Source organism: Rattus norvegicus, chromosome 6 (genome assembly GCF_036323735.1).
Source record: "Rattus norvegicus strain BN/NHsdMcwi chromosome 6, GRCr8, whole genome shotgun sequence".
Lineage (NCBI taxonomy): Eukaryota > Metazoa > Chordata > Mammalia > Rodentia > Muridae > Rattus > Rattus norvegicus.
In genome coordinates, this window is record NC_086024.1 from 100,740,337 (window position 1) to 100,752,425 (window position 12,089).

The window sequence follows — 12,089 nt, forward strand, 5'->3', positions numbered from 1 at the left end:
ATCGAGCGAGGGTTTCTAATTTTTCAGCCTTGCCGGGGGTGGGGGGTAGAGTGGCCAGGCAGAGTATTTCAGAGCACTCTGCTTCCTTCTATGTGGGAAGCGCACTTCAGGCCCCTCCCTCACGATAACCCCATGCCGCTCCCTCCCTGCTCTCGTCTCATGCTAGACAGTCACAGACTGCATCTCACAGGCCAGGGGATGAGGGAGAGCTCGGGTCACCTCTGTGGGATGCAGGTTTCAGTTCTAAAAAGCACATCAAGGCCTGCCTATGCTCTAGAGAGAATACTCAGGGCCAATCCAGGCAACCTAGTGTCTCAAAGAAGCACAAGCCTTGGGGTAGTTCAGTGGAAGAGCCCTGGCCTGTCCTGTGTGAGGCCTTGAGTTTGGTCTCCTGCACTCAGCACTGGGGTGAGGTGGGGGATGTTGTCACAGTGCCAGGAGTACAGCTGCTGAGTCAGCGAAAAGTTCTCCGGCCTCTTGCCGTCTGCTCTCACTCCCCCACAGATATAACCTGTGGTTCAGGCCCTAAGCCAGACAGAACTTTGGATAAGAAACTGTATGAATAAATTCACTGAATTTGGAAAGTCTTACTGATACTAATCTAATTTCCTCCTTTGCTCTGACCCTGTTCTGCACGCTGTAGTTTTCACGACTGTTTTGCCCGTGTGGTTTAATCTGATAGCTACTTCCATATGGCTGTTAGCTGTGTGTTGAGGTTTCTTTTTTGAGTGTAGGATTTCTTCCCACTCTCTTATGACTCAATGAACAGATCTTGGCCTAAGCAGATCTCCAAACCCTACTGCAGGAAGGATGGCGCCCAAGTCCCAGTCTGAAGCTGGTGCTGATACTGTGGTTGTCGAAGGAGCCTTCTTAGGAAGGTTTCAGTTTGGCACCCAGAACCTGCTTCTATGCACTTTGTTCTGTGTTCTATCCGGGGGGCGTGTGGAGGAGGGCCGCTGCTTCTCCCTCTCGAATGTGTGCTGGCTTCTCTTCCAGGAGTGCAGATTGCAGGAAGGCACGCCGTGGTGGTCGGGCGAAGTAAAATAGTTGGTGCACCCATGCACGACCTGCTTCTGTGGAACAATGCCACGGTGACCACCTGCCACTCCAAGACTGCCGATCTGGACAAGGAGGTAGGAGGTGCAGAGTAGTGTGGACATCCAGCCTGCGTGCACGTGTGCGTACATTGTCTCTCTTCACCCCAGTAACTATGCTGCACTTCATGTCTCATTTTCCAAGAGGAAGGAACAAATTCAAATCACAAGCATGTCGCCATTTATCCAGATGTTTCTGACTTCTACACCAGCGTGCCCGGTGACAGGCAGGGTTTAGCAGTGCCGTCAGTGTACTGGTGCCATGCTCAGATCTCCTGGGCATGTTGCTGGCCTTGGGGATGGAGGTACTCCAGAAGAGGCTGAACCGTGGGCATCTTTAGCTGTTCTCAGTTATTTTATTATTGTTAGGTTGGGGTTGAACCCCTGAGAGTAGGCAGTATTTTACCACTGAGTTACATTCTTGGCTCCAGCAGCAGTAAGCTCCAGATCCTTATGTTGGGTTTCTGAGTCCAAAAATGTTCATATGGCTGTGTCCCCGTGGGCAGTGTAGTTTTATGTGTGATTAGAGAACAAAATGGAAGCCTGGCACCCCCTTTTTAATATACTCAAATTGTCCCGTGATTACGGTGGTAGCAATTGCATTCCTTAAAGGAGGGTTACATCACCATGAGTGTTGTCCTGAGTCTGAGGCTCCAAACCTCTGCTCCCTCCAGCCCTCACTGGCTCTCATTGTCTTTCCTGTTAGGAAAAACACCTAGGGAAAGGGGGCTTCTGGCTTGTATAGGATTGAGCACAGTGTGAGATTGGGCCAGCAGGAACTCTGTGGTTTGCATTTGAAACCTTACCCAGTGTCCCTGAAAGTGTTGATAACTAAAAAGGTAATACCACGACTCATGATTTTCCTTTCTCTCTCTCTCTCTCTCTCTCTCTCTCTCTCTCTCTCTCTCTCTCTCTCTCTCTGTGTGTGTGTGTGTGTGTGTGTGTGTGTGTGTGTTTTGATTATTAATTTAATTCTGGATCCCTCCCTCTCCCTAGGTAAATAAAGGAGACATTCTGGTGGTTGCAACAGGACAGCCTGAGATGGTGAAAGGGGAGTGGATCAAGCCTGGAGCTGTGGTCATAGACTGTGGGATCAATTATGTTCCAGGTGAGTGGTGCTGGGCAGAGAACCGCAACCCTCATTTTATATCAAGTCGCAAGGCTTAGTGAGCCTGGCTGTGAGTAGGTGAGAGGTAGCTGTCTTCTGCGGGCTCCCCACTGCTCTGTGCTAATCCTCAGTTGGCTTAGTCCAGAGAGAGTGGACGAGGGGACAGATGTCTATTGCTTGCTTGTTTGTTTGGGACAAGATCTCTTCGGGTAGCCAAGCCTGACCTTGAATTCATGACTGTCCTGTGCCAGCCTCCTGAGTGCAAGGTTACAGGTGTGTAAGACCTCACCTGGCTTCTGTCCTGCCTTCATGTGCCTGTCACCCTGTATTCTAACTAGACAGACTTAGTGACAGGTTTTCCTTGCCTGTGATCTTGCTTTCTCTGGTTTAAGTTACTCAAGGTCAGCTAATATTAAATATTAAATGGAGAGCTCCTAAATTGTCAGTGAAGTTGTTTCTTTAATTTTGAGTCAGGGTCTCGCTCTGTAGTCCTGGCTGGCTTGGAACTCATTATATATATATAGACCAGGCTAGACCTGACCTCCCAGAGATCTGCCTGCCTCTCCCTCTATGACGCTAAGAGTAAAGGTGTGCGCCAACACACCCGGACAGCCAATGAATTTTAAATTGTTTGCCACCCAGATTGGCTTGAGAAGTCTTGTGCTGTCCTTCTCTGTCCCACTTCTTCCCACTTGAGACAGGAGCCACCCTTTTGTCCCCAGTATCCATGTTAACTATACTACGTTGCCTGTTAGTTGCCTGGTAACCTTCGCTTATAAGATTTGAACTTATGCCATTAAATTTGATGACAAGTGTTTTATCCACTGAACCATCTCCTATGCATCTTCTATGTGGCAGGCTGTTCTCTCAAAAAAAATGGCTAAGAACAGTTCAGGAATATCTACATATATACATACATACACACACACACACACACACACACACACACATACACACATGTATATAAATGTAGAAACAGGGGGCTGGGGATTTAGCTCAGTGGTAGAGCGCTTACCTAGGAAGCGCAAGGCCCTGGGTTCGGTCCCCAGCTCCGAAAAAAAAGAACCAAAAAAAAAAAAAAATAAATAAATGTAGAAACAACCATATATGTGTGTGTATGTATATATATGTATAAATATATAGTAAGTATATATAGCCATATATAGCTATATATAATACATACTTATATATGTATAACTATACAGTCACTATATATTTATATACATATATATATATAACTAGATATAACTATAGATTTAGAGTTACTAAATATAGTTTTATATATAGTATATATAGTAACTATAATATGTATAGTTACTATTTCTACATGCATATTTTATATATATATGCACTACTTATATGCACTGAGCAGTATGGCAGACCTTGGGCTTTGAGCCCGTGTATGGTCTGGTTATGGACTCCATCTATTCATTCATTCATTTACTCACTCATCAGTCTGTACATTCATTCATTCATCTTTGGTTGTGGGAATCAAACCCAGGAACTTGTGCCTGGTATGCAAGTCCTCTCCCTTTGAACCACAGCAGCAGTTCTGTAACTGTTCTCTGCATTTCACTTCAGATAACTTCTTCAGTTCCTCTCCTCCGTGTCAGCTCTTCCTAAATCATATCTGATTTTTCTTTCATCCAGGGATGATCTTTGACGTCTGAAAATCCTTGTTCTCCTCACTCCAATCCTACAGGACTCACACACATTTTGGGGGTGTCTTGTGTCTTGTGCTCTTCTGGCTCTGCAGTCTGCCTGGGGAGCTCCTTGGTGGTCTGCGCTGCCTGGGCTGGCATCCTGCCTCCTGACACTAGCACTCAGACCTGTGGGGTTGAGGCAGTTACATACAGCAAGGATCTTTTTCTCTCCCCTCCCCTCAGAAGTTTAAAATGCAGACACTGAGCTGCCAGGAGCATTCGTCACTGTCAAGTTTCTAACCTCCCTCCCACTCGGCCTCGCTTTTAAGACAGTAGTTCATAATTGATCATTCATTTGCTGCGTGTAATTATCTACCAGGTGCGGAAGACGTTGCTTCCCTGCATCTCCCCACTGTGAATACTTGCAGTGCGACATCTAATCAGTCCGCTTACGTCCCCACATCTCTACTACTATGGGCATTTTAAATAGCGAGACAGAGAAAAGAGGAAAACATGGTCTGAGGGTGCAGCTCAGTCTCCCCAAAGCAGACCTCGGAGCCAGAAGAGCACAGGACACAAGACAAATACGAAATGCCAAGTTCTTTGGCAAGAGCTGCCGAGCTGAGCCTCACCCTGGATCCTATCCTTATTACTTCAGGAAGGGAAAGATTTGTTTGAGATTTAAAAAAAGAAACTGGGTCAGAATCTAGAATTCCGTAGATATGCCTGAAACTTTGGCATTAAACATTGATTTCTTATGTAGCTATTATAACAGTATAGGTGGTCATCAATGTTTTGATGCCCGTGTACACATAAATAGTAATAAGGCTGAAGTGTGTAGTTCCCTGGGAATGGTGGAGTCATTATTACAGGCCAGTACGCCTCAAGACTTACAGACTGATCTTTGAATATCTTCGTTTGATGAAGCAATCTAGTCCACTTCTTGGTTCATATTTTTTAAATTGTTGAACCAAGAGTTGAGTATCGGTGGTAGAGAACAGTTTAGCAAGCATGAGACTCTTGAGTTTTATCTTAAAAGTTGAGCCTGGGGGTGGTAGCACCACCTTTAATCCCAGCACTCAGGAGGCAGAGGCAGGAGGATCCCCATGAGTTGAAGCCCAGCTTGGTCTTCAGAGTGAGTTCCAGGACAGCCAGGGCTACAGAGAAACTGTCCTGAAAAAACAAAAATTAATAGAGATAGATAGGTAGATAGGTAGGTAGGTAGGTAGGTAGGTAGATAGATAGATAGATAGATAGATAGATAGATAGATAGATAGATAGATAAATTGCCACCCAAGGATAAAAGGAATGAATCACTTTACAGGTTAAGAATGTATTAAGGCATACATTTTTCCAGTTTTTAAGTTTCGATTTGCAGTGTTGGGGAGTCGATTCTGGGCAAACACTCTCCCACTAAGCCACATCTCCAGTCGCCTCAAAAGAATATTTTTCAGGAATCAAGTGGATCGAGGAAAATATTGGCTGGCTGGAGCTGGGACTGTGACTTCCTGCTGGGCCAGTAAAGATAACTTGGAGAGGTGCTAATTAATGCTTTATTAGAAGGGGCAGATTTCCCACCGCACCATCCCCACTCACAGTCTAAGAGCTTCTGTACCGGCCTCTATAGTTAGTAGTGTCCAGACTGAATTTCAGAGCCAGACTCCAGCCAAACTTGAGCTTTATGTTTGGAAATTTTCCTTGAAAGTGAAAGTGGAGAGCTAGGACCAGATAACTGCTGATAAGTTGTCACTTTCCTACCAACCACACACTATCGGTGAGGCTCTTGTCCCTTCTTCAGCATCGAATTAAGTCAACCCTCCTAGTGTTTAGTCAGCGTGTGCATGTTACTGGGCATGTGCAGAAGTCACAATAACTTTTTGGGATTGGTTCTTACCTCCCTCTGCCTTGTTGAGTTAGTTTCATTTCCACCATCCTTTAACCCCCAAGACTAGCTGACCCACTGGTTTCCTGGTGATTTTCCCTATCAACCCCTCAGCCTAGGAATGTTGGACAGGCGCAGCCAGCGTCTAATGCACTCTGCGGATCTCACCGAGCTTGGGAGGCTTATATGGCCCAGCCTTTGCTTTCTACCTCCTCCTGCATTTGGAAATGGCTTTGGGAAGAACTATGAGGAGACTCTTCCCTGCCATGGTGTGCTGCTTTAACCTCTTCAGTAGTCAGTGTGTTTAGGCCTTTGCATTTTTGGAGGTCAGTGGGGAGCCTCAAAGGGTGGAGGACAGTTACAGTGAATGGGCTCATCCTAGAGACAGAAGTTTCTTGTTTTGTGATTGTTTTATTTTTTGGCTACATCTGAAAATTTTCTCTCCCAACATAGCAACATGCTCAAAGAGAACTGGAAATGTGCCTAAGATTCTACCAGATCCTCCCTGGGAACTTTAATGCTTCAAGGCCTAGGCCTGTCCCCCAGCATCCCCCCGGAAGTGCACCAGAGCAGGGTGTAGGATGTTCTTTCTGTGAGCGGTGGTGCATCTCTGAGTTTTTTCCCTTGAATAGCTATTCTTCGCTGGAGAGATTTGTGCTTCTGGTCCTTTTAAGGGAAGTGTAATTATATTCTTTGCCTTGAGCAAGCATTTAGGTAACTGCTCAGTCTTTGGAAGGGGATGTTGAATTGTTCCTCCGGCTCCTGCCCGCAGCTCAGTGGCTGCTGACAGTTGCTGTAGAAACGTATCTGGCAGCTGTGACATAGCTGGAGCTTTGTGTACCTAAAAAAAATTCCTTTGTAGGCCTTGGCAAATTAACATTTTAAAAGGTCGTGCATTTTAAGAATAAGAAACATATCTTATTTATCACTAGAGGAACTATAAAAGGATTCTCTGGGATCTGAAAAGCCCCCTTTTTATAAGTATTTATTTTATTTATTTATTAAATTATTTTAATTTTCTTTTCTTGCCACTTACACTTCTCATCAGGTTTTTCAGGTAATCTTCTCCCTAGAAAATGGGGAGCACCTGCCATCTATCTAGCACTGGGGTTCAGGATAGAATCCAGGGCCCACCCTGTGCTGGACCAGTGCTCTACACAGAACTGTACCTAAGGCATGTCCAGAGTACACACTCAAGCCTTATGGGACTAATACCTGCTTATGTTTTACATAGATCTTTTTGCAGACGGGGAGCCAAACTCATAATCATTTACTAAAGGTGGAGATAATTACGTTATTGTGGCTCTCAGCCTCTACTTTGGTTTCTCCCCTCCTCAACCAGATGATACAAAACCAAATGGAAGGAAAGTTGTGGGTGACGTAGCATATGACGAGGCCAAGGAGAAGGCGAGCTTTATCACGCCTGTCCCCGGTGGCGTGGGGCCCATGACCGTGGCAATGCTGATGCAGGTATGGCGTAGAAGGTTCTGGATTGTTCTAAAGACTTTTCTACCCAAAGACACCACTAAGACCCACTCAGAAATCAGACTTGGATAGGAGTCTATTAAAGGAAAAAGGGAGGAGAGAACAAAGCAATGGGGTCCCTCCCATTGATAGAGGACTTCTTAAGACCTCTGGAATCTAGAACTGAGGCACAAACATGCTAGCTGGCTAGACACCTGCTGGTGTGGGCGAGACAGAGCCTCAGCACGGACTCCCCAATCCCTTCTAGCTGAGGTGATTTACAAGGGGGGTTGTGAACTGATTCAGTTAGACTGAACTGGCATGACCTGGGGCTTAGACCTGACATGTGAAGTTAAACTACTCACGGCTTCTTTCTCCATTCATTCCTCGCACTCTGTCCAGAGCACAGTAGAGAGCGCACAGCGCTTCCTGAAGAAATTTAAGCCAGGGAAGTGGACAATTCAGTATAACAAGCTGAACCTCAAGACGCCTGTACCAAGGTAGGAGTGAAATGTTCTTGGTTAGAACTTGGTGGCCAGTCGGGGTTAACTGCTAGGTACAATGGAACCTTATGTGCCTCTCCTGACAGCGTCGTTGATTGTGGGTGGGGAGGACAACGCGAGTTACTCGAGTTACTCGTGTGGGGTTAATTAAATGCAGTGACTGAGGATTAACACCCATCCTTGTGTTTTTAAAGTGACATTGCTATATCACGATCTTGCAAACCCAAGCTCATCGGTAACCTGGCCCGAGAAATTGGGCTACTCACTGAGGAGGTGGAATTGTATGGAGAAACAAAGGCCAAGGTCTTACTGTCAGCACTAGATCGCCTGAAGCATCAGCCAGATGGGAAATACGTTGTGGTGACTGGGTGAGTAGGTTCTGTTGCCAGCAGGCGTCACATTTAGCTACTGGGTCATCACCAGGGAGGCATTGGCACATGTGTGGAAGAGCCTTCAGCTTAGTCTTTTAGTTGTTTTAAATCATGTACACGAGCGCATGTGTGAGTGAGTGTAAGTGTGGGTGCCCACAACCTCCTAAAGAGGGGATCCCAAGGGATCTGGTGACTTCACCTGGCTTCTGATGGCACCAGGCATGCATGCAGGACACTTAGGTGCATGCAAGCAAAACACTTGGCACATAAAATAAAAACAAATAAATATGACTTTTTATAAAGTGGGGGACAGGGCTGGAGAGATGGCTCAGTGATTAAGAGCCTAGGCTGGGGCTGGGGATTTAGCTCAGTGGTAGAGTGCTTATCTAGGAAGCGCAAGGCTCTGGGTTCAGTCCCCAGCTCTGGAAAAAAAAAAAAAGAGCCTAGGCTGCTTTTCCAGAAGACTAGGGCTTGAATCCCTGTCTTTTTCTCTGTTTTACTCCCTGCTTGAATCCCAGACACCCACACTTCTGGCCTCCACAGGCACTGCATGTCGTGGACATGCAGTCCAAAACCCCATGCACTAAATAAATAAATAAATAAATAAATAAATAAAACTATGTCAATTTTTTGGGGAAAGAACTTAAAATCATGGGATGTCAGGGTCAAGCGTCAGTTGTATTTCCTGCAGTGAGTAGAGCTAACGTTCTTTGCAGTTGTATATATTATTGTGTACGTAAGTGATATCTGTACACAGGGGTGCAAGTGTGGAAGCGGGAGGGTGGTTTTGTAGGGCTGGTTCCTGCGTGCCACCTCTATGTGAGTTCTGGATGAAACTCAGGGTAAGGCTGTGAGGCTGGAGGCATCTAGGAGACCCTGCTTTTTATTTATAATGATTTTGAAAATTACAATTGGGACTCAGCCAAGGTCTCTCAGGATACTTTGTTTTCTGTTTTTGTTTTTTTAATCTTGAGTGTGGGTATGCGTGCGCACTCTCGCAAGGGTGTGTACGTGTACACGCACCCCACCCCTCGTAGATTCCGCTGGGGCTAAGTTACAGATGGCTACAAGCTTAGGTGGCCCAAGCTCAGTCCTCTTGAAGTGCAGCAGGTGTCCTTGACCACTGAGCCATCTTGCCAGCCCCTTGTTCTTATTATTTAGATTAGACCATTATTAGACCGTGCAGTGATTGAGTCACGTTAATTCTGTTGTTTCTTGCTCTCTCCTTGAAGAATTACTCCAACACCCCTGGGAGAAGGGAAGAGCACAACCACCATCGGGCTTGTGCAAGCCCTCGGCGCCCACCTGCATCAGAATGTTTTTGCGTGTGTGCGACAGCCTTCTCAGGGCCCCACCTTTGGGATAAAAGGTACCTGTGGCCTGAGGCACCTGCCTCTGGCCTTTCCTTTAGTCTTCCCAGACTGATTCTTTACCCTCGGGTGCTTCAGCTCCTTTAGATAGCTGGAACATTTCCTTCAGACATGTGTATGGCAGTGCGTTTGAGGAAGGCTTTCATTATCACTTTGGTCTATCACTTTGACATACACAGGGATTCTCGGATGTGTAAAATGGAGTTCAAAGGACTTCTATTTGACCCGAATATCCACTCTACTGTCACAGTAACATAAAAGAAATCATAGCTGCTGGTCCAGCCTTACACTGAAATAGTCCAGCCACACAGATTGTCTCCCTGTCTGGAATGAGAAAAGCCTGCCTTCGTTTAGTGAATGCTAGGAACTGTGCTGAGCACTCTGTGTCTTCGTCATTCTCTCCTCCCATAAGATGCCAGCCCGGTTTATGATAGCAGCAGTGGGACTTCACTGGTAGTTTGGTTAAAGACTCCATCACACATTTATTTATGTATTTAGTTAGTTAGTTAGTTAGTTAGTTAGTTAGTTAGTTAGTTAGTTAGTCTGTTAGTTCACCTGTTAGTTTGCTTGTGAGGGAGTGAGTGAATGACTTAGTTCATGCCACAGCCTACCTGTGGAGGTCAGAAGACAGACAACCTGCTGAGTTTGCTCTCTCCTTCCACTGTATGGATCCGAGAGATCAAACTTGGGTTGTCGGGCGTGGCAGTGTGCACCATTACCCCACTTAGCTCTCTCACCTAGCCCCTAGTCCTGCCGTTCTCAACCTGTGGGTCACAACCCCTTCTGTGTCGCAGTCAGTTCTTTACATTATGATTCATAAGTAGCAAGATTACAGTTATGAAATAGCAACAAAAACCATTTTATGACTGTGGGCCACTGCAGTATGAAGAACTGTATTAAAGCGTCCCAGCATCGGGAGGTTGAGAACCTTATAACTCAGACCACATCAGCCTCTACATACAACACTTTTGACTAGGTAAGGACACTGGGTCACCAGATTTAGCCTCCTAATTTCGGTCACTGTGGTTCTGTAGCGATGCCCTTTTTTCCCTCAGGTTATTTATTGACTATGCATTTATTCTGTATTCATTGGTGGAGATTAAATTAAGGCCATCACACATGCTAGGCGCACACTGCCACTGATACACTCAAACATGCTTCTGTGTTTGTCTTCGCTTCCACTGTGCGTCTTCAATGTACATGGTGCCATGCCGCCTCATGCTGCTTTGACATGTGTACATCGCACACCTCAAACCCGGACCATCCCTTCTCCTTTCTCCTCCCCTGCCATTACTCCTCCCTGTGTTCCTAGACCACTTTGCTTCTGTTTTCAAAACATGCTCTTTTAATCAAACCTGGTTTTATTAATTATAATATGTTCTTAGAGGCGGCCTTTTCATTTGCTAACAAGGTATCATGTCCTGCTTGTTCTGGTAATTAATGGAAATGTTTTTAGCAGGCTCACCCCTTCCCTCCTGCCACGTCTGACTTCCTTCTGTTCGTTAGCTTCCTTTTGTCTTTGAGACAAGGTCTTCCAGCCTGGACCGCACTGTGTAGCTCAGGTTGGCCTGTTTGCTATCTTCTGCCTCCTGAGTGCTGGAATTATGTGCCACTGTGCCGGCCTTTGAGCTTGTTGTAATAACCCCTTTGACTCCAGGAGCCTTGTCCCTTATTCTGATTCCAGAACCCATTGTTCTCTTTCCCTGTTTGAATTTTCCTGCTTGCATAGTCTTCCTCGCAAAAAACGAAACCTGTTCTTTCACGCTGACATTTATCTTAACTGATGCTATGGCATCGTGGACATCTTGACCGGCTTCTTGTTGACCACATGGGCCACAGAACTCTTACGGTTCAGCTGTTTTTCTATTCTAGAAGAGTTGGTGTCTCTGCTTGGTGTGTACTTCAAGATTCCTTTTCTGGAAGCTAGAGTAACTTTGTGAGTAGGGAATTACACGGGCTTGCCTTTATGTAGCTGTCATCTGGGTTTTTAATGTGTTAGGAATCACAGGGAGCCTGCTTCTAAAGATAATGAGTAGGTATGTATGTGTGTGTGCATGGTTCTGTCATTTGCACTCTGATTTCAATTGAGAGACTGTTCAGCATGAACATGATCAAGTGTTTCAGTGCAGTAAAGGAAATTAGAAAACACCTGCTCACATCTGTCCTAGTGACTGGAGAAAGTAAACAAACAGTCTGCTTAGTAGTTAGGAAAATGGGTTTGTTGGTCTTCGGATTCTAATTAGCAAGTTAACCTGAGTCCCTGCTGTCGCTCTGTCCCCTAGGTGGCGCTGCAGGAGGCGGCTATTCCCAGGTCATTCCTATGGAAGAGGTAAAGCAGCCCAGGATTTGACTGAACCCTACCCTACCCTGTATGATAGATTTTCCCTTCCGGAGATGAGATTTTTTTTTTTCCGAAGAATGCTTAGTGGGCACTCCACTTGCTTCCTGGCAGGAGCAATGTATTCAACAACAACAAAAAAATCTTTATTTATAGACTTGAGACAACAACTTGGACTCAAGCTCTACCTTTCAATGAGGACCACATGCCACATGGTCTCCAGAAGCATCAGAGCCCTGAGTACTCAGGAACAGTGTAGGGACCCAGAGGGGAACAACCCCATGCTCCTCCTTTGTGCAGCCTCTGACCTTGGCAG

The 12,089-nt window shown here is 45.8% G+C and overlaps 1 protein-coding gene across 2 annotated transcripts in view; it reads left to right on the forward strand.

The window, feature by feature from the left end:
- Window positions 1-12,089, forward strand: part of Mthfd1 (methylenetetrahydrofolate dehydrogenase, cyclohydrolase and formyltetrahydrofolate synthetase 1) — a 67,504-nt gene that overhangs the window by 26,827 nt on the left and 28,588 nt on the right. For both annotated transcript variants that reach the window (NM_022508.2, XM_006240249.5), the window contains exons 7-13: window positions 997-1,133; window positions 2,091-2,202; window positions 7,070-7,197; window positions 7,594-7,691; window positions 7,889-8,062; window positions 9,298-9,434; window positions 11,718-11,764. In NM_022508.2, coding sequence (NP_071953.2) covers window positions 997-1,133; window positions 2,091-2,202; window positions 7,070-7,197; window positions 7,594-7,691; window positions 7,889-8,062; window positions 9,298-9,434; window positions 11,718-11,764 — 833 coding nt within the window. The remainder of the gene's footprint in view (window positions 1-996; window positions 1,134-2,090; window positions 2,203-7,069; window positions 7,198-7,593; window positions 7,692-7,888; window positions 8,063-9,297; window positions 9,435-11,717; window positions 11,765-12,089) is intronic.